Here is a 22,538-nt window from a genome sequence, read left to right as displayed (position 1 = left end):
GAAAATCAAATGAAAAAAAAAGACACTGTGAAATTTCCCGAGATGTCTTCTTTCTTTATTTACAAAAAGATTAGGTCAAGTGAATCTTTTTTGACAAATAGTGTTCGTTTCCTACTGAAATCATTGACAAAGCTTCACTGACTTCACTGGCAGCATAAGCTGTTCATGTTAGGCAGTAAAAATACAAACCCTGACTGTGCCTTTGTGGACTTCAGTGTAAATTTGCATTAACCCTACCCAAGCCTAGCTAGAGCTTGACCGTTGCATTCCCTCCAGGTGGGTTTGATGCTTTCTGAACAAAGTACAATTGTTCACAATGAAGAGACAGAAGTATTTTTGCTTACAGAACCAGATTCAAAGACATGAGTTAATCAAACAAAACTTAGTAAGTCTACTGATAAGCAGAACATCCAGCCTGTGTCATCAGCATTGCCAGACAGATTTCAGTGGAAACGTACTGCTTTTTCACAAGTAATGCTCTGTCAGATTACACAGTTTGCTTAGGTTAAGGGAAAGCTTAGACATAAGGAAGACTAAAAACTTTCTGGTCTCACAGACAAATACATCTCCTTGCTCCTCACCCTTCCCCCCATTCCAATTTCCCCCAGCATTTGTATAATAGTATTTTCCAGAAATCTTTTCACAGGATACCCCAAAAGGCTCATGAAAACCCCTCAGTGTGAAGGAAAGTCCTTTTGTGGATTAGAGGTGGTTAGAGGATGAAAACCAAAGGTGGGAGCTACTGATCATTTTTCACAATTAAAGGAAGTTGCAAGAGGAAGGCAGGGGAAGGAGCCCATGCGAGGTCCTGCATTGTCCAACACATTCACAAATGGGCTGGAAGAGATGGTGGATAGCCAAGACGGTGGATGGCTGATGATACAAAGTTGTTTCCAACAGTCAGAAGCAAAAGCTGCCTGAGAAAGTAGCACAGGGATCTCAAGTTATCAACTAACTGGGTAGTAAAATCGCAGAGAAAATACAATGCTGATAAATACAAAAAAATGCCTATGGGGAAAATACAGCCTTAATAAATGCAAACAATTCTGAATGAGCAGTTGTCACTCAAGAAAGAGATCTTGGAGTCACTGTAAATGTTAACATAAAAACACCAGCTTAACATTCAGACCAGGGACTGGGTGTGCCTTTGGCTCACAAACCTTACCTGCTTGTTGCCAGAAATCGGAAGATAAAAAAGGGAAAGGAACCCTCTGTACTCACCCTGTTTCTTGTTGGTGTCCACTGCTTGCCATTGTTGAGAGGAGATGTGGAGCTATACGGATCTTTGCTATGACCTAGAACAGCTGCTTTTACATGCGTATGTAAAATGAACTGTTTGAGAGAGTAGATTTAACCTGGAGTCACAAAGGAAAGTGAAACTATAAAGTATATAACCTGAGAACCCGTGTCTCAAGTTGTGCATGTAATCAAGTCCCAGACAAAGGACCAAAGGACCAGAACAAACAAACAAAAGCCTCAGAAGAGACCACAAGGAGACCATGAATTAACCCTTTACAGATTAGAAGCTTGCTGGGTGTTGCTGGTGCTTAAGCACAGGGGTTGACCGAGATTCCAAAATACCACAATAAAACATCACAGAAACACTTGAAGAGCTCCGAGACGGAAGTAAGCAATACATCCTGCAACTGCAAGGTGTCCAGCAGGTGCAGAAGGAGACAGACATCAGCTTAGTGAACAAAGTATATACAAGGAAGACAGTTTCAGTAGTTCGTCGCTTGGAAAGAGACACTGGTTGAAAACATCAATGAGCTGTCAACCTGGAAGCAAATGGGACCCATCCCAGACCAGTAATTCTTATCTTCTGTGACGTAAATTTACTGATGACTGTGCCTGTTGTGCTGGACAAGGCGTATGGGATATTTTAATGTCTGAAAATGTCTTCAGTTTAATAACTGTCTTTTATTTAATAACCCTCAATTCACACCATGTGCAGCAGAGTACAGGTTTACATATCAACATCAGATGTTCATCTGTACTTAACTGGGCCACATCACTGGAATGGTCTGTCAGCAGCCGATGCTTTGCTCAGCAGACACAGATCTCAATGGGAGGTGATGTTAGAAGAACACGGATTTGCAGAAGTATATGGAAGGGGAGAGAGATATAAAGGCAAACAGTAGACTTTGAAGTCCTGTCATTGCTGCTGCTTCCTGAGCTTGACATGATTCACATCCCCAAAGGTACTAAACAGTTGCTGAGAGTAGCTGCAATCATACTGATCCAGGCTGTCTCAGGTGGCCGTGTACTTAGAGAGATAACAGATTTTTTATTTTAACTTGCAGAAGGCAGGCAGGCAAGGGTATGCTGCTTAACCCGAGAACATCTTAGTGATTTACACCTATACACCCAAGGAGACATGCTTCTTGGCTCTAAGTGTGCTCGTGCTCTGCTTCCCACTCATCTGCTCTCAGCAGCCCCACAGCCCACTCACAGACAGCCCACTGAAGTGTCCTGGCCATGCAGAATCCCAGGTGCACTGGAGACATACCGCCAGGCTTTCTAGGTAACCAGGTAGCTTGGAAGCACTTTGGAGGGACTCTGTTGCCACAGTCAGGTAACTGCAGCAGGCAAAATAACCAAAGCAAATGAAAACTCTGCAAGAAAAATCAAGTAACTAACTCTGGATGAGAATATTGTTGTATCAAAAGCGAGCCACCATACAAGCAACAGTGCAAGGGCCTCAAGAGTAGCTGAATGTTCTCAGATCATGTAGTGAATATGCTGGAAATGTAAGTATTTGGATTGTGGTTTTCATAAGCGGTATTTAAGGGCTAGTGTCTTAGATATTGGTCAAGAAAATAAAATATGGAATAGAGAACTGTAGCTTTAACTCTTTTCAATTTTCCAAATACAGGAAATCTTAAGACATATCCCATTAAGCAGAAACTATTGGGAAAATGTCGTCAAAATAAAGATCTCTGCTCAACATCTTGGCTAGAGGCAGGCTGTGATTATTGAATACCACAGTCTACACTGAGTATCATGTGATGGTGGTGGGATGGGGAGTTATCTCCTGGCACTGACCACAGCTCCTTCTGCAGCTGATTCAAAGATTCCTGCTGACTTTGGCGGGTCACACCCTAATGGCTCTCAACTGATGGATGAACGTCTCAATGATGTTCACCAGGTGTCAGTGGGAACTTCAAAACTGACATCTTTCTGCTCTGAAGAGTTTTCATGGACTGTATATGAGAAGTCCAATGGATATTATGGTCTATTGGCTTCCCGCAGAGAGGCAGTGTGAAGGCTGTGTTCCCCTAGGATTACATAGGTATAAACTGGAAGCAGAGGTTAGGTTGTTGTAACATTATTTTTCCATTTGAGGATACACGTGTGCCCAGAGAAATGAATACATACCTAGCTTATCAAGGGAACGCATGTGGATATTTTCACTCACACTCAGCAATGGACTATTCTTAGTAACTAATAATATACATGTGCCTTGCAGCATGCTTTTTGATAGCCTTGTTTCTATTCTTTAGCGATCCGATATTTTACCATATTTCTAAAGAACCCTGGATTAAAAGAAAACATCTTACTCTTTTTATAACATGGCAGTATGTCACAGTGAAAACCAAACAGAGCTGCTGCTAGGACCAATTTCATTCTTATATATGCATTAGAGGTAAAGATGTCAAGTTGTCCTGGTAAATATGTGCAAGTCAAAGCAGTATAAATTAAAGGTTAGAACTGACTGCTATAAATGTTAAAGAAATTACATATTTGTAACCACTTAATCAGAATTGTCAAGGCCTATTATTTTTCATATATATCTGTTTCTATATGTTTAAATCAAACACCCCACAGCAATCCCAGTATCTGTACTTCATTTGCAAGCCATTGTGAGTTTTAAGGTGGATTCATTTTTTTTTTTAAAGCCTAAAATACATATAAACACAAGTAGCTGCTGGCAGGTTTAGAGACACAGAAGTGCAGTAATTTGGTACGTGGTTGCCATGGCAGCTAACCTACATCTAAATTATCCTATACGCCTTTCTCAGCCATTCTCTAGCATTGTTCCTCCTGTCTGAACTGTTGGTTGCTTTTTTTTTGAGACCTGCCTTCTGCAAAGCCCCTATTTGGCCTCATCTGCTGGCTCAGCCCTTTCATCCTGGCATACTCCATATTCTGTTGATAATATCCGTTAATGGAAGGGGAAGCGAGAGGAGTACGAGGCAGAAGGAGATGATGGTCTTGCAGCTACTCTGCCTGTTGAGAGCAGCTTCTCGAAAGCTGATTTTTGCTGCAGTAAACCACAGCGGTGACTCCCTTCAGTTTCAAGACATAAAGCTTGCTGCAACATCACTGATTTTGATGAAGTTACTGCAGATTCAGTGTGACATAACGAAAGCCAAATTTGGCCTTAAGACAATCAGTTTATCAAATGATGAATGAATGCTGTTCTGTGGATACACGGCAGTAAATCGGGGTGCTATCTCTTTTATCCAGAAAACAAGCTTTGAAGTGCTTTAGCAATGTTCAATACCAAGTAGAAATATTAAAAGAAAGGTCAATGAGTCCTCCAAGCTCTTTCAATTCCATTGACCTGCCTCTCAGCACAGTTAGAAAACAAGCCCAGTGCTAGTTATGAATTTTAAGGCTTCGTTATTTATTTCTGGTGAAAGAGTTGCTTTTTGTCAAATTGCTCTATTTTAGAGGAAAACCATTCCGCTGGCTATTTCTGAGCAATCATCCTTTTTATCTCCCTTCTTGCCACCTCTGAGAACTAAGTTGTGACGCCCCTTCAAGGGAACCCAGCCCAGGTCTTATCAGTTCCTGACAGAACATGGATAGCCGACATGCCTTCTGCCTATGGCTGAATGTGAGCTCAGGGTTTACAGAAAGTAAGATCAGAAGATAAGAAGTAGAGTGTACTTATTTACTTACTTTTAACACAGTAAGGTCAATGTACTGTCAAAGCAGAAGTTTTGTCTAATTTTTAAGAAGATTCAGTTTCAGTATCAGTTTGGTTGGTTGTTAGTTTTCAGGCAATTGCCTAGATGCTCGCTGCTGCGCAAGACTTGGCATTGCCAGATACATTTATGTGCAAAGTCAAGAAGTGGGGATTACTCAATTTGTCATCCTCACATCGTAAAGAAGTAAAAAAATCCCCGGATTTGTAGGATTACAGGCCATGCTAAAGTGATCTCTTTTCAGGGATACTGAATACTATGAGATTCAGCAAGAGCTTTTTGCTCTTATTTTCTGTGTCAATTTATTCAGCCCAGTCATCTCAGGATAGCTTGCTTTTTGAAATGGACTTTCAAAATATTAAAACCAGTGCAGATACTAAGCACAAGGAATAAGATCTTGAGAAGTGACAATAAATAAACACTTTATGATGATTTAGGCTTGCTGAAGACCTGCCTCCGTAAATGCATTATGTGGTAGTTTATTAAACAACAGCTGAAAAACTAAAACAATCTGGTTTTGGAATAACTGGCAAGAGAGCCAGGTCTGGCAACAGTATCAGAATTCCCCTTCCAGACCTGTGGAGAGGAAAAGGATATATACTATACATCATGGTAAATGTTTTAGAGAGAAGTGGATTTCCTCCCCCTGCTTTTTAATCTTGGCATGTCACACCCTCCCACTCTAATTTTTGCTTTCACTGTAAAAAGCTGCATGCATGCAATAAAATTCTAATAAGGGAAAGCACTGCAGGCTGAAGTAGGCATCCTGAAGGGAGTCAAGAAACTTGAAAACGAAACAGAGAATCACACTTTCCATTCAGAAGAATGGGAATGTATGACGCTTCCCATTCAGAAAAATGTCAGATACAAAGATATATTTGTGTTCCACCTGTATTGCCTAATATAACATAACAATTTCACACAATTTGCCCATGCACAGTACTTTTCAGGGCTCTTTGCAAAGGTAAGAAATATTGTTATTACCTTTTTACAGATGGAGAAACTGAGTTATGGGGAAGTGAATTGATAAGCCCAGGCTTCCAGCATATTGACTGCAAGGCCTTCCAGTTACGATAGACCTCTTAGCACAACACAGATCCCTGCAGTTATCAGGGATATTATTTATTGTTTATCCTTTTGTCTCACAAAAAGAAACTACTTGCCAGAGTTGCTGACAGGAAATTCTTTCGCTTTGGGGGCACAATGTGTTTAGTAGTTATTATGGCAAGCTGTGATTCATACTGTTTGGACCTCAGTCATATTTTGCACGGCATGAGAATAAATTACATTCTGGAGAGCTTTGCCAATGAAATATTAAAGCCAGTATCTGTGATAAAGCTCACTGCAACGCTTTTCAGCAGTATTGAGGGGGCAGGGAGAAGTGCAGTACATTAAGTCAGATGGCTATCCTTCCTGGCCTTAGAGAGGCCACTCTGATGTTTTTGAGGCTGATAATGACATGCTACAGCCTCCTAACTCGGTGGAACCTCAGGGAAGGAGAGGTTCAGGAATGGTTCAAAAGCATAATCAGTGTCTCCCTGTTCTGCTGTGAGGTGAGCTGAGGCAGGGCCAGGCATAGTGCTAGGTCCAAGAGGCTGGGCGTGGTGGGGTCATGAGGTGAGGCCAAGGTCCTAATCCCAAACGATCCAGGTTGAAGCATGTGGTGGCTTCCTCCTGCCCTGCTGTCACAGTTCCATGTGGGAGACCCAGGTATACGGAAAGCAGCAGGGGCCAGCTCACACTGAGCCTCCCCTAACCTGGGTTGAGGTGTAGCTCGACAGTGCTCCCAGGGCCACCCAGTTCAGGTAGAGCAGAGGTGGCCTAGCCTCAGCAGTCCATGCTGCTTGCTTTCCTCTTACGACCCCAGGATAACATTACTCAGCAAACCTCTTGCTAGCACCCTGTCACTCGACACACCACTGTCATGGAAGCTGGCATCAAACTGCCTGCCAGCTGCAGACTGCTCAGGAGCTTGTCCTGCCTCAGCTGCCCTGGGCTGCACTCCTCCAGCAGCGCTGCTCCCGGGCGTGTTCCCTTCCCCTGAAATTTAAGCATCTGTGGTGATGACATGGCTGTTTCAAGGCAGCAAGAGTTTTCCAGCTTTCTAGGTAGTTAAACCTATGGCTTAACTTCTCTTGGCTTTCAAGCATGTCATTGGCTTCTATGGGAACAGCACCATTTTTGAAGAGGTAGCAATCTGATGACAAGCCACTGCTGAAGCAGCTGGTCCTGCTCCCTGGCTCTGTGCACTGGTCTAACCTCACGGGGACGAGGCTGTCACCCCCCAGCTTTCTATGGGGTTTGTTCTCTGAACAAGGTTGGTTGGGTCAGAGAGTCGTTGGGGGTTGCCTGAGGAAGGGGGCACAGAGGTACTGCTGAGGGTAGGTTGGATGTGCAACCACCTTTTTGGCAACAGCTGACATTTGATTGCAGTTGAAGGTTGTGAAATCATTCCCTTAGAGTTTGCTTGTACTGGCAACTGCTGCGTCTATGCAGGAGTCCCCTGTCACTCATCTGTCCATCATTTCAGAGTTAATCCATCAAGTATTACATGTCTGGCTTTGCTGCCTGTCAGCTTTACCCTGTTCTCCGTCTTTCCCCCTTCCACTGCCTATGTTGCGCTGCAGATGCCCCTGACTTTCCCAGTCCTACCGAAGCGTGCCCAACAAATGACATCTGGACATTACCTTTTATATGCATTCCACACTGATGCATCTATGAATGCATAGGGAACATGATGGCAGCTCCACAGCAGTGTCCTTCATGGTTTTGCATTTGAACCACTGAGGATTTCACTTTTTTTGGGTGGTTACTGTGCTTGTTAATGTTAATGGTTAGCAAAGAGATCTTCCATAGCAATATCCTGTCCCTGCATATTCAACCTACGTGTTTCCCTTAGGCCTGTGCTGTATTCCCTATCACATTAGTGTTTCGGAGTAAATTTCCTTCACTGAGCACCAACTCCCCCATCGCCACACCTCCTCAAAACAAACCCCTGTGGCCACCGGGTTATGGCTGTACCCTGCCTTTAGCTGCATTTCTCTGTGCGCCAGGGAGCAAAGCACGGGCTGGGGAGGACGGAGCAGGGCGCCGCAGCTGCGCCTGGCCTGCCAGGCCTGCCGGGAGCATCTCCCCCTGCCCGAGGAGGGGCGGACCAGATGGCCTCCGGAGGCCCCTTCCCACCTCCGCAGCGCCATTCTGCCACGCTTGCTTCAGGCTACTTGCTTTCTCCTTTCGTTTGTCCCCGTTAAGGGCACGAGTGTCCTTGGTGGGTTGGGGCTCAGCGGGCCGGGGCACAGGTGGCTGGGACAGGTGGCTCGGCGCCGCCCCGCGCAGCCCGGGCCTCTCGCTGCGCCACGGGTCCCGCCTGGCCCCGGCCCCGGCCCCGGCCCGCTGTGAGGCGCGGGCTGGCGGGCGGGGGGCTGCAGCGGCGGCCCGGGCGCCTCCCGCCAGGCCCCTGCGGCCGCAACACGCTGGGTGCGGGAGCGCAGAGGCAGGCAGCACCGCCCGCAGCCCGCCGGCCGGCCGCGCCGTACCGCCCACCGCGCCGAACGCTGCGGCCGCCGGCGCTTACTCATCCCCTCAGGAATGGGGCGAGGCCGGGCCGCGCCGGCCGCTCGCCGGGTGCCGGCGGCCGCGGCAGGTGGGGGCAGGTCGGCGGCGCGGGGGGCGCTGGGACGCGTAGTTCCGGCGGGCGGGCGGCGGCGCGGCGGCGCGGCGGCGCGGACTACAGGCCCCAGGGCGGCCCGCGGCCGGCGCGGCGGGGCCGTGACCGCACGTGGGGGCGGCGGCGGGCGGCAGTTCCTGGTGGCGCGGCCCCGCGACTCGCCGCTCCCGGGGGCGGCCGAGCGGAAACCCGCCCCCAGCCGCCCGGCAGCCAGGAGAAAGCCCCGGCCAGGGCGGGGGGAGATGCGCCTCACCCTTCCCACCGGCGGCGAGCCGCGGCCGTCCTTAATTAACAATTAGCTGGTCCCCAGTCACCCCCGGCAAGCACTGTCCCATGCACGCCGACCCGCCGCCGGCAGCTCGCTAGCCCACGGCGCCTCGCCCGGCGCCGGCGTGCGGGTCGCTTAAGCCATGGGGAATGGCATGAACAAGGTAACGCCGCGCGTCGTTGTTCCCGTGCGGGAGTGCATGTGCGCGGGCGAGGCGCAGCGGTCCCCGCGGGTGGCGGTCCCTCCCCGCCGGCTGCCGCGGCGCCCCGTCCTTTGTCTCGGCCCCGGGCTGCGGGGCAGGTCTGCGGGCGCCCGCCCGAGGAACAAAGGCCGGGCAGGAGGGGCTTCTCCTGCGACCTCGGGGGTCCCCCGCCTCGGGGCGCGGGGGGAGGGAAGGGCGCCGTGGCTGCGCCGCTCCCTCGGGGCGCGCCTCCTTCCCGGCCGCAGCACGGTGGTTGCGGGGGGGGGGGGGGTTAGGTTTCGGTGATGCTCGCCCGGGCTTCCCCTCCCCGGGCGAAGCGAGCCCCCAACGGCCGCTAACGGCCGCCGTGCCCCCCGGCGCCGTGCCTCAGCCAGCCGCAGCGCCGGGCCGGCCCCGCCGCCCTCCTCGCCTGCGTCCCCCGCTGCGGGCGGCCCGGGGCAGCGCCGGGCCGGCAGCCGGGGCGGCCCGGCGGGTCGAGCCGTTGAACTGCCCCACCGCTCGCTTCCCCCTCCCAAGAGCAGGGCGGGGGCTGCCCGCGCCCCCTCGGGGGCTGCGAGCTCCGAAGGCACAGGCGGTTGGTGCCGTGGGACGGGACGGCGCTCGGGGAGAGGGCAATGTTTTGCGGAGGGTGTTGGCTGTCTTGGCGGTGGGGGCTCATTGTAAGTGCCGGTTCCCCTGGCACGGCGTGGTAGTTATCGAGGGACAGCTGTGATTTTTCTCAGTATCTCCACCTCTGTTTTAAACCCAGGTTTGAAAGTGTGGTGGTAACTAGCCTTTTAAATATAGCTTACTACGAGGAACAGGAGTTGAGTCATCTCTTCTGACATCCTGCTTTGAGGACCTGGGTAGTAGCCTTGCTGTGAGCGTGGCCTCCACCAAAGCGGAGGGGAAGAGCTGGAAATAGCTCCTCGCAGGTTGCCCATGCCGGCCTTCCTCGCCCCTGGAAGTCGGACTGGTTGAGGCCCAGAGCGTTAGTGTGCCGGCTGGGAGGCGAAGCCTTTTCATCCTGTGGGCAGAGACATTGAAATAGAAACTTCAGGCAGTGGAAAGGCCTGGCCCGCCTGTTGGTCTGACCGAGTTAGCGGGTAGGAGGGAGAACCTCCTGCCGTCCTTCTCTCCATTTTTGGTTTCAAAGTCTGGGAATAATGTGATATGTAGCTATTCCTTGGAGGTACCTTCTAGGAGTGGCCAGTTAGGAAGAAACACAGCTGGAGAGACTTCTTTTAGACTTCTCCAATGTTTGTAGTATTTTTCTGGGAATGTTTGTAATTATCAAAACATTTAGAGGGACAGGATATGGGATGCTAAGGTTGCAGTCTGGGAGGCGAGCAGAAAGAAAAGTTCTCAATCCTTTGAAGCTTAGCATTCCTTGTCTGCATTATATCTTGCTGTGGTACCGTGTGGACAAGAATTGGCAGTCTGTGACTCTTGGCAGTTTGGTCGTTTTAATTCTGCCAAGCGGTGCCCCAACACATACCAGCCAGAGCTTTCAGGACAAGCATAGCACTATGATTTTTCTCTTCCCTCCTTATGGCTGTATCCAAGAGGATGAAACGTACACTTCAGGAGGAGCTGGCTCCTTTAAGGGAGGCTACAACCACATTGGGTACTGGCCATCAGGGTTTATTTTTGTAGGGGTCCTGCGTGTAGGTCTGGTACTTGCCACCTTCAGAATGTGCCCCTGGATCATCTGTTCCTTTTGATCTTGTGAGTCAGCGAACGCCGGAGGGGCGAGGGGAGGCATGGGTTCATCAGCACCGATGTTGAGGGGGTATTTGCTTGATTTTGTGTAGTCTATTGATACAAATTGCCTTAGTTTACAACTGAAGTGTGCTTTTTGTGGTGGAGCTATATGCAGATGGTAGGAGAAAATAAGCAGTTTATCCGATGGTGGATTATTTCATTTAGGGAATCTCTTTGTACTGACGCCAGGGGAAGAGGATTAGTGGTGACCTGTAATGGGTATGGTAAGGAAAAGCTCCAGAGACTGCTACAGCTGCTGTGGCTGCTCTTGGATGCTGAGCCTTTCACAGTGGCATCGTCCCCTCCTATTTTTCTGTCACATGATATTGATGTATTTTGTAGCAAATAGCAATCGCACCTGATGTTACGTGACCATTAGTGCTGGTCAGGGGCTGGAGTCCTGGCATTCTTTTTAGGTAGGGTTTTTCTTTTGCTGGTTTTCCCTGTAAAATTAGCTGTTCTTAGGTGGTTTTTTCCTTAAGCCTGCCCAAGCCTCCTGACTTATCTCAAATTAAACTGAAAGCAGTTGTTCAGAAATACCCTTCTTATTCTGCTCAGAAAAGAATTGGCTAGTGAGTGTGCATCAACACTACTGGTAATTTTCAGTGCTTTACACTTTTTTTTTTTTTTTTTTGTTTTTTACATCTTTTAGTACAGATTGAGTAATGGGATCTGACTTAAGATGCTGTCTGGGTGGCCTAATTTGTCTTCAGCCTTAATGTCTAACTTTGACTTGTACTCAAGGTTCAAGTTGAAGTCTGTAGTTGAAAATTACAAAGATGTTTTCGAGGACCTGAAGTCCAGTGGCCGAGCTGGTGATGAGAGATTGTAGTACTTGTATCCTATTCACAGATAATCAAATCTGCTTAGTGAAGAGTTTTTCCTGGGTTTTAGTTCACTTTCATCCTGTTACAGTTAACTGCTCATTATTCACGCAGACCCTTCCGAAAAAGGGTTGAGTGTTATCTCTACAAAAAGGGCAGATAAGTCCTGTTTGTTGCAGGAGTTGATTCTTAAGAAATGTAAATCAATGTGAAAAGTTTGAGCTGATGCAAACAGTTCTACTGAAGCCAGCAAAGCTGTGTCAGTTCATGTCAGCGTTCCTTGACCTGTGCCACTCTCCTGCACCACTGGAAAAGATGAGCTTGTCTGCTCCTTCTACAGCACCTGTCCGACTCAGCAGAAAGCCCGATGAACTTCTCTGGGGCACCAATCAGTGTTAGCACAACTAGAAACGGCATTGGGCAAGGAGTTACCTTTATCGTAAGCATGTGCACATGTAGGAAAGAGCAGCAAAGTAGCTCTCAAATCCATTTTCCAGAGAGGTGTATTCTCAGAGAGGTCTGATGAGAAGCATTAGCATCTGGAGCTACTGTTGTCCATTGCAGGGCTCCACCATTGCGCAAGGTGGAGAATGTGAACCGCTCTCATGCGAGGTATGAACCAAGACAGGTGTTGATGCCCTTATCTCTTGGTTGTGCATTCTTCTATATCTGTGTTTTAGTCTGTGGTCATTTTCTCAATGTTTCGGATGATATAAAGAGGCTACTGTTTTTATTCATAAAGCAGTGGTTGAAAAGTTCACAAAAACAAGCACCTTATTTTTCTTCTCTTCTGACTCCCACCCCTTCTCTCTCACACGCCCCTTGCAGCCATCGGTCTTCATTTTGTGCGGCCCAGAGTTGCAGTTACTGAAGGCAGTGTGAGATGACACAGCTGAAAGTTCCCAGCCATAGTGTAGTGCCGAAGTATTAGTCAGCATGGCACGAAGATTCACTTCTTTCCAGGTAGCTTTCACCCATAGTAATGTTTCTTGCTTCTAGAATGACTAGGACAACAGGGGTAACATCTGTCCTTGGTTGCAGTGTCCTAATTTCCTACCTAGCAAACAGTGTTGCTTCATGATGCACAAATGCAAACTTCTGGATTTTTCCGCCTTTGCTGACAGCCATCTAAGAAGCTTCATTTTTGCAACCCCCCATGTTTCTTGGTATCTTTAATTTATAATGTCTAACCTTAATGACTGTGACTGGAATTTAATATTTTTATCCTCTCTTGGGAGCACGTATTTAATGCAGAAATAATGTCCTGGAGTCTAAAATGCTATAGTCTGCAGCAGTGGTAGTGTGGTTTGAGATTTGTGTGGCAGATAGGAAATACCAGACAGCTATTTAAAAATACCAGGAAGGCTTTTTTCATTTTTTAATTTTTTTTAAGCTTAAGTTGGGGTGATCTGGTTGGTGAAATTAGTTAATAACTTGATTCTCTTTAGCTTCCGAGCATGCTTTTTGTTTGCAGAATTTGGCCCTTAGCAATGGCTGTTGGTTACTCCACTTTCTGGAGCAGCAGCTACAAGCTTCTGATTCCTAGCCTGGGATGGTGGCCTTTGAGCTGCACTTCTAGGAGAGTCATCAAGTGTGCTTAAAATAAAGAATCAGTCCATGAAACCATGAATCTTGCACATGCGGAAAGGGAGTGCAAGATTCCGTTGTCAGGGTTCTTTTCTTGACTTGATACCCTGGCATTGGAAACTATCCTGCTGATTTTTGCTGTCTTCATAGGAATGTCGAATTTGTATGTATGAAGAGGGAAGGAAAGGAGAGCAAGCTGTCTGAGCTGATCTGTGCAAAACTTAGAGGTGCCCGTTGGTACCAGACTAAAGAACCATCTTCTTGTCTAGCTGGTGTTGTCAAGCAGCCCATGGTTGGTAAGCAGTTGAGGGTACAGCAAGGCTCCCAGAGAAGTGATCTTTCAATATCGGTGGCAGAATTGAGCCCTGTGGTTAGAGCTGGTATGACTCGGCAGGGAGAGAGAAATCACCCAGCTAAGTTGAGAGGGAGGAATGTTTGCACAAACCAAAGCTGCAGGCAGTGTGAGAAGTGCTGCAGCCTTTCTGTTTTCTGCGCGGGTAGGTAAATGACAGTGAATGTGATGCTTTTATCGGATGAAAGCCCTGGAGTGAAGGCAGGTCAGAAGCTATTTTTCAGGCCCTTCTGTCGGCCTGCTAACCTTTCGGTGGTAAGCTGGGTCGCCTTTCAGCAGGAAGGCTGCAGTGAAATGTGCTGGGGCGATAATCCCCGATGAAAAGTCCTTCATGACTTTCGGAACTTAGCAGGTGCCGGGCTGAGCAAAATGGGTGGAGCTTTCCCTTTAAATAGCTGTGCCCCAGAGACTGTTGCTGCTGTTGTGGTGACACTTGGGTGTTGCTAAGGCTTTAGGAAGTCAGCGCTGACATATCTGTGTTGGTGGTATGCTCTGCATGCACTGAAGAAAAAATGGATTGTAGGGTTTCACCACCACCGTTCTGGTCTCTTCAAAGGATGTGGGTGTGGGTCAGAGACTTCAGGTGGCAGAGAACAAAATTCTTGGCCAGAAAACGTGTGTTCAGTGTGCCTGGGTTTTTTTCCTGTCCTTACTGCTGTTCCCAAGTTGGGAGGGTTATGAGAGGGTGGGAGGGGTAGCACTGTGGTGTCACCTGCCCCTGTGTCCATGCATGCATGTGTCCTCAGGCTGACCTTGAAACTCCCCAGTTAAAGAAAGTCCTGTAACTGAGACCTGTGCAGGCTTCTGGGAGTGTTGGGGTGGGTGGGTAGATCTGGGAGAGAAACATGCAACTCGTGAACTTTCATCAGTTCTCTTTCTACGTGAATACACGACCTGTTACATGCAGCGATTTCCTCTGTGGAGGAGCCCCACTGTGCTGCAGCCCTGACTTGCATGGTTTTGCACTTCAAAAGACCTGAAGGATGTAATTTTGTAATGCTTTGTCCAGCTTGCTTAGCAACTTTAGGCAAATCACCTTTCCTGTATGAAGTTTCATCATTAGTTAAAGGAGGGTAACTCTTAACCTGCTGTGGGGGGGGCAGGGGGAGGCATGTGTTGTGAGGCCCACTTTGTGTTTGTAAACCACTTTTGCTGGCCTTGGAGAGCCTCCGTTATGTGAGTCTGCATGATTCACAGCCCCCGGCTGTCAGTGGATGCTCTCAAAGCACGGTGTGCCTAGAGCTGTGTAGTTGGGAAGGTTGCAAAGAGGCACACAAAGTGTTGTCAGCGCTTTTTAGATTGCATTTGACATTAGTCTGCTAAAGTAGTATGTTCCATCCTGTATGCAAATTGAACTTTGTCAAATTGTCTTACCACAAGATATCTATATATGATACTATATTTCTTTCTCACAGATTCTGCCTGGCTTGTTCATTGGCAACTTTAAAGGTAAGATTAGTTTTATCATTATCTCTAGGATTACTTAGCAGGGGTCTTACGGTGGTGTTTCACAGGCCTACGGAATTCTCTGACATCTCTGCAGTTTCTTTAACCCCATCTTGCTTCATTTCTGGATTCACCTGGTAGCACTTGAAGAAGAACTTGTTTGTACTCTCGTCCATGTGCTGTGCTGCAAGTACTTTAAGAAAAGAAAAATGAATGCCATCTCCTCGGAGCGTGCTTCAGCTGGAATTCCTAAACATTGGCCTGCCTTAAACGATTCCTGTGCTTGGCAGGCGAGCCCGCGTGCCAGACAGATTCTTTGTAAGGCTTATTTCAAGCCCTCCTTATAAGTAAAGGCTTAGTATGCCTCCTGCTTGTTGCTTACATTATTTTGGTTATTTATAACAACTGCTAAAGACTTCTGTTATCACTGCTTGCGAGACTGATAGGTCTGCAGGTTGCTGTCTGACCACTGATACTCGCACTGTCCATGTCGTGGATGTAAGGTTCTCTGGACCATTTTTCCTTTTTGCATGAGGTTTACTACTTGTGTACAGAAAGAGAGAACCATATTTAGAAAACACAGGAAACTTGTATGTAGACATTCAAATAAATAACCTGTTCTCAAAAGCGTTCTGTTAGTAGCAGTTCCAGCTGACTGTCCCTACTTGGAAGTAAACCAGTTGTACCAGTACAGTCATTTTGATACGTCTAGAGCCTGTATTTCCTATGCTTGGGTACAACAGCAAAGCAGGACTCATAGGGGCTGCTGTGATATCCTGTCCTTTCTGGTCTGTTAAGGCTGGACGATGTCTGCATTGGGTTTAGATTGTGCTGCACCTCCTCTCTGCCTCACGTCCACCCTTCCTTTCCTTCCCCTCCCTCCCCCCCCAAAAAAACCCCTGTGAATTCAGTGGATTTTGGCTGATTTACCTGCCTCTGGACCTGCTGACACATGTTGTTTGCCCAGTGCTTGCTGCCCCTTGGGAGGTGGAGCCAGTCGCCTTGAGAGGCAGCTTGGAGATAGGTGTGATGTTAAAAGCTGCCTTTTGCCACACTGGGATGCAAACATAGTACATCGGCTAGTGTGTAAGGGAGTTAATTGTGCCATGGTAAGGAAAATGAGATGCATTTGTACTGGTGGAAGTAGGTAATGAAAAGAGAATAAAGAAAGCAAGCACTGTATGGACCAGTGACAAAACTGACTTGGTCACAGCCATGTTGCTTCCTCTTTTTGATGCTTTTTCTTTTTTCCTGTCAAGTAATTTAGGAGACGAGTGGAATGGGAAGATGATTGAGAGTGGAGTCCTTTAGGTTTCAAGCTGCCTGGCAGGGTGGGCCCAGGGAACGTGGCTCTCAATCTGGCCCTCTCATTGTGGCCGTCCTGCTGGTAAGCCCGTGACAGCCCACTCAGGAGAGCGAAACTCAGCCAAAGCTATTTCTTGGTGCACTTCTGTTTTCAGCTGATAAACAGTTTGACCAGCTGAGGGGAGTTGGCCAAGGTTGTGGAGTGAGTCAGCATCCCTGCTGATGCCTGCCTGGGCCTGCGACCCTCTTGCTCTTGCTGCTCCGGCCACTCAGCTGTGCTCCTTGCAGATGGTCCTTAAATGGCTTGGCAGGACACTTACAGCATAGAGGCATGCACGTGAAGGTGGTGTGACTGGGCAGTGTTTCTGAAGGCTAGATGGAAAAAGCAAAGGCTGAAATGCTTCAGCTACCTCTGTGAAAGAGAATAAGGATGGGCTGGCTTTAATTTCAGTGTTTGTGTTAGGGAGTCTTTTTTTTAATTGATGAAAAACACAAAGTGTTTGTTTATTGTTGTGACCTTTGCTTAAGTTGCACTTAATCATTATGTTCTACTATCGTGAGTGTCTGTCATAATCTCAAATTAGCTAATGTACCTGGAGAGGAAGAGAGAATATCAGTGTTACAGTACTTCACTAAAACTAAAGGAAACTTAAATTCTCTTTCTGCATGCCCTGCCCCTCAAACTCCCTACTGCCTTGCTGCTTAAGAGCAATTGCAACAAGCTCTCTGTGCAATGAAGTCATCCCATTTAGGAACAGGCTGTTGGTTAATCACCCGTGTGTTTTTCTGGAGGAGTTCGATTACCATGTTCTTGGGGCATGTTCTGATTTGTGGCCCTTTTTCAGAAAGCAACTAATGAATTTTGAGGCTTCTGTAAAGGGGATCGTTGACTGAGAAATACTTAGCAGTGTGTGCAGTTGGGATTGGTTAGAGTATCCTGACTTGGGCAGCTGAAATGTCTCGATACTTTTAAAATGGGTTTACAAAATTATTTCCTGTAATGCACTTTTGAGCAGTCTCCTGTTTCTTCAGCTTGAGACTGATAGCTTGGACTGAATACAGCTGCATCTTGTCAGTTAGGAGAGTAACCCTGAATCCCTGGCATTGTGCGTCTTGCCCGGAGACAGGGCTGAGGCTCTGTGGCACCCTCCGGGTCTCATGCAAGGAGTGGAGGAGGGAGCTTTTCCAGGTGAGCCAGGGGAGTCTCTGAATCGCTCTGATCTGCCCTCCGGAGGATAGCCTCCCTCTGTTCTCCAGTGACTTCAGGGAGCCTGGGCAGGATTTCCATAGCTAGGTCAAGGACCATTCTGCACACACTCCGGGTGCTCTGCTGCATGGCAGACCTGTGGGGACACTGGTGGGCTGGGAGGGGGCACAGCTGCTGGAGATGGGTGCCTTTGTGCTGAGTGAAAAAGCAGTATGTTAAAGATGTTAAACACTAATCCTGAAAGGAGGTGGTCTGGAGAAGGCATTCAGCGATTTTTCTGATAGGGAAATTATTATTCAATATTCAGCGATATTTCTATTTATGTATAGGGTTTCTTCCTGTCTTTTTTAGGCCTAATCAACTTAAAAGCAATCCAGGACAGAGAAAGTGCAAACTGTTCTGCGTTTGACTGGGAGATAAACCAAGGCCCAAGAAAAACTTGTGAAATAAATCTGCAGCAGAAATGGGAATTGAGCTTCCTACTTGCGGTTTGTCTGCTGCTGCACAAACCTTTAGGCACATAGAACGAGGGAGGCTTTTGTAACCGCCTTAGGGTCTGTAGGGTAGGAACTTGTGCGTAGTCCTGATTATGGAAAGCACTGAAGTACATGCTGAAATCCCTCTAAGTCTGCAGGACTTGAGTATGTCTCTGGAAAACTTTCTGAAATAGCATAGACCTCAGCCTGTGTTTCGGTGCTTATTATGAGATCTATAAGCACCATTCTGCTCATCAATAGCACATTGAAATTGTGATGTGTTCCTGAGAGTGTGTTTGATATTGCACAGCTAGAGGGCAGAAATATTCAAGAAGAACCACAGATGTCCATACAAAATACCAAGACTGAGTTTGGTCTGAAAGCCCAGAAGGAAACAGAGCTTTCGGGCTTCTTCAGTGAAAGTTTAGGAGGAGTTAGTTCTTTGCAAATGGGTAGAGGGGGAGCTAAGAGAGAAAAATGAGGGGGGAGGGAGAGAGGAATTTAACTCTTCTTCCCGCTTCTAGTTTGGGGGAGATTGTAGTTTGTTCCAGTTGTACCTCACAGATGAAATTCAATCCTCTCAAAAGACAAATAATTTATTGTGGGATTGCATGCCCACATGTCTTCTGTACTGGAAACATGATGTCCCTTGAAAGGCACCTCTGCTCACAATGAAAACAGGTGCTTTGTTTCTTAAGAGACTAATAACGACAGGATTTTTTAGCCTGTTTCTCTGCACAGATAGAAAACCCGCTATTTCTCCTGATAGGAGGTTCTATATGGGCGCTTGTTCGGTCCCAAGCAGATAGGTGTAGCAGTAGCAAACACTAGAGACTGCAGAGTATTTCTACCTTGAATATGAAAGGGCTTGTGTCCTTCCTTGCTTGTAATCATATTTGGAAGACTCAAATTTTTCCAATGGAATATTTGGGGGCTTTTTGATTTGAAGGGGAAAGCCACAATATGAGGTTTAATTCCCCCGCAAGAGTCCAGTGTTGCTGTGGATGAGCTGGAGAGTCTTGGGAAAGTTTCTGCCCTTCCCTTTACTAAGTGTATAAAAAGACAGTGCCCACCAAGTGGTTCTGGTGTGCTTCTAGATCAAATTAATTCCTGTTATCAGCTGCTTAGTTTTTTTGGGGAAAGTTCCCTTTTCTAGGGCTGTATTTCAGGTACTGGGAACAGGAGAGGGTGAAGATACCATTCTCTTTCAGGTTCATCTTTTGAAGAAAGACGTTTTATAAATACTCTCATTAAACAGAGTCCTGGACCCTTTTCCCCACCTTTCTTGCTCCCTGGAAAGGTCCTGAGAGGCTGGGACAAAATATGTATTGGAATATAGTGGTGAAGTGGGGGCAGGAGATGTGGAGTTTTTGTTTGTGTGCTTAGTTTCTGTGCGTGCGTGTGTCTAAGCGGGGATCACCGGACTCTGGAACAAAACTCTCCTGATGTGAAACTGTTCTCAGTAATAGCTCTTAGTGCTCTGAACCACTGGAGTGGAGGTTCTCCTTTAGGTGTCTATCTCCAGTTCTCTCCAAAACAGAAACTAGTGCAGAGAAATGGTTGCTTTACTTAAAAAATAAATAAATCTGATGATGATGAAACTGTAGTTTCCATGCATCTGCAGATTAATACTGTTGTACACGCTGGGCTGACTTGCCTTCTCTAAGCACTTACCTTGTTTTTGTGTACATAACATAAAATTTTATACTGAAAGCTTAATGCTTACTAGCTGACTGGGTTACATGAGCATGTCTGTCTTTTCAGACTAACACCAAAGTCAGGAATGTGGGCTTTGAAGGAGGAAGAAGGGGGGATATCTTTAGTTTGGGATAGCTTGCTAATGGGAGGAAAGGTGACAAAATGAAAATAAAATAATCTCATTTATTTTGTGGAGACATTTAATGTTCTAAATTCATGAGTGAGTTGCAGTTAAATGTTGCAGATCAGGCCCATATCACTGTAAGGCTTTTTCCCCTTTTTCATGGCAGGATGCTTTTGTATTTTGCTCTTAGCAGTAGAGACAGAAAAGACTCCACATCTGTTTCTTCTTCTCTAACTCCGCAAAGGGAGAAACCTTTATTATTCCTCACCTTGCAGTCCCATTTTGATGACTTTGCTACAGCTCTTTGCAATTATGTGTTTGCAGCTCTCTGCATATGAGTAGAGGTCAAGGTAGAGGTTGTAGAATGAAATCGAGGGAAAAGAAACGAAATATGAGTGTGGGAGGGAGAGAGGAAGACTTCCCCAGTGTGAATTTTGTCCTTTTGTGTGAGGAGGGTTTCCTGCTGCATCAGCTGAGTTTCACTATATGAAACAATGTTAGGTGAGCTACTGTGAAGAATAGCACCACATTTGAGGGACTCTTTAGGGATGCACAAGATGGGCTTTGACAGGTTTCTTTCACTTTAAAATTTGGAAATGGGGTGATTCACACAGTGACTTCAAAATGTGAGCCTGCATGTGGCTGTACAGCACTGCACTACAATAAAGTAGTTAGAATTGCTGTGGTAATGGTCATGCTTCTGGCCTTAGGTGGTCCTTTACATAACCCCTGATTTTTATTTTTTTTTTTTGCAATTTATGGTATGAGACTGAGTGACAGGATACCTAATTTGTGCTGCTGTTCAGCTTTGTCTGTGGTATCTGTAGAGACTAATGGCAGGTGCCAGGGAAGCCAGGGGAATTTCCCCTTTGTAAACTGTTTAAAATTTAGATCCAGGTAATAGTCATTGGCTGGGAAGCTTTTTCTCCTTTACATTTGTGATCTGGATGATTGTTTCTTAAATATATTGAGGACCTGCCGGTCACCCTGGGATGTAGGTCTGGGATAGCAGCTTCCAGCTTGTTCCTAGGAATATCTGAAATCTTACTGTCTTACTGAGTAGTTTCAATGTGTTGAAATTCCTTTAGCCTAAGTCCTTGGTTAACTGAAGAACTGAAATCTTCCAGTCCTTTTGTGTTTTACTGTCTCCATTAGGCCTTACAGACTGGTTCAAAGCAATCAACATTTAATTTGGATCATACCTTCTTTTAAAGCTGTTTGCCTTGTGGGTCATTAGAGACTGGGTAAGCATTAACACCTTGAGTTCCAGGCAGCAGGCTGTGAAATTTGTCCTTAACCTTAGGAGAACAGAAAACAGTGATTTTTAGGGACACTTAGGCTGGCTTCTGGGCTTCCAAACCCTTGCCTGCTTAGGTGTTCTCTATGAAATCAAGACTGTCTAATAAACTGTTAAAAAAAATCTGAAGATCAGGTGGATTAGAAGACCTCTGCTGGCAAACATTAGAGTTTATTCTTTGAAATGCTCACTCTGAGATTTTTAGGAAATTTTAATGGTTCTGTGAAGCTAGACCTTAATTCTGTTTCAGACAGAATTTGTGTTATTTCTCTCCTGAAGGGTTAGGCATCTGTGTTGATCTTGCAGGCTTGATCAGTAGTAAGTAAAATCAGTGCAGTTTCGACTATTCTCTCCTTTTATTACCTGTAGAGAAGCTTTCATAATTGGATTAGGTTCAAATTTTATTGCCTGTTATTGTGCTCATGTGGATCTTGTCTATGGGGCAGTATAATTAACTGTCTAATTCCTCTTTTTGATGAGAAAAGGCATTGAAACTTTATAGTACAGTGGAATAAGATGAAGCAAGAGATGCTAATTAAACTCTTGCACGTACATAAAGAATGTACAGGTGATGCTATTGTTATTTTTGTACCTAGAGAGAGCCGGTTTGAAACCTTTGTGGTCAGTACTCCTTTTTTGTGTGCAACCAGGCTAATGTGAACAGATTGTATGGGTAGATTTGGAAGGCAGGTGTTCGCATCACAAAACCACTGCAGTAATTGCTGTGGTGTGCTGTGCCATTCTCAAGCGAAAAGGTCAAAAGTAAATGGACACAAACTAACTTTTACCTGTATTAGTTGTTCTTTGAGGTAATTTTTCTGGCATGCTAACGGTTTAGTATGGGGAAAGTTGCTCATTGATGACAGATAATGTATTTTGCCTTCTTTCTTATAGAAACAAACCTATGCTTTTGCAATATCTAGCATCAAATTTTCAGCTGCCCCGGTTTGCTTTCCAGTTTCGAATGTTTGAAACCCCTTGGTTGCAGGTCTAGGAACCACCTTTTCACAATTGCACTTCCTTGCTGTAGCATTTTGCTTTTTCATTAAGTTTGGCATCTTTATCTTCTCAGTCTCTTTTCAGACTTAAAATTATGGTGTGTATTGGCCAAATGCAAATGCACATTTTTTCCTACTAGTTCACAGAAAGTAAGAATCTAGTTACTGTTTTTGCTTGCCTTTAATACCTTAATTCAAGTGATATGGGTGGCTTCTCTTCTTGGACCTGAACATCAGAAGGGCTATCTCCCAAGTGAAAATAACATCTCCTGAAGGGGGATTTATGGGTAGAGAGGAGGTAAGCTATTTCTTGTACAGCTCTGACTCTTGTTCAGATGGCCATCACCTGCACATGGGCATACGCTGACTTACATCTCTGATGCAAAATACATGAAACTTCTGACTTAAGA

At 46.3% G+C, this 22,538-nt stretch overlaps 1 protein-coding gene and 1 long non-coding RNA gene across 10 annotated transcripts in view; one reads left to right on the top strand and one right to left on the bottom strand.

Annotated features, from left to right (window-relative positions):
- DUSP22 (dual specificity phosphatase 22) overlaps positions 1-22,538 on the top strand; it is an 89,799-nt gene that overhangs the window by 36,658 nt on the left and 30,603 nt on the right. For 2 of the 9 annotated variants that reach the window (XM_055705530.1, XM_055705527.1), the window contains exons 1-2: positions 9,671-9,730; positions 14,993-15,026. In XM_055705530.1, coding sequence (XP_055561505.1) covers positions 9,686-9,730; positions 14,993-15,026 — 79 coding nt within the window. In that variant the 5' untranslated portion in view covers positions 9,671-9,685. Of the gene's footprint in view, positions 1-8,707; positions 9,033-9,670; positions 9,731-12,559; positions 12,602-14,992; positions 15,027-22,538 lie in introns of those variants that run through there. The other 7 variants (XM_055705531.1, XM_055705528.1, XM_055705533.1 and 4 more) reach the window with 5 other exon arrangements.
- LOC129735664 (uncharacterized) lies at positions 34-7,947 on the bottom strand. Its single transcript, XR_008731463.1, has 2 exons — positions 1,222-7,947; positions 34-917 (listed from the first exon to the last, which is right to left on the bottom strand). It is a non-coding gene; the product is annotated as an uncharacterized LOC129735664 (long non-coding RNA).

This window comes from Falco cherrug, chromosome 3, assembly GCF_023634085.1.
Source record: "Falco cherrug isolate bFalChe1 chromosome 3, bFalChe1.pri, whole genome shotgun sequence".
NCBI classification, from domain to species: domain Eukaryota; kingdom Metazoa; phylum Chordata; class Aves; order Falconiformes; family Falconidae; genus Falco; species Falco cherrug.
The sequence above is the reverse complement of the archived record's forward strand: the minus strand, read 5'-3'. Positions and strand labels throughout refer to the sequence as shown.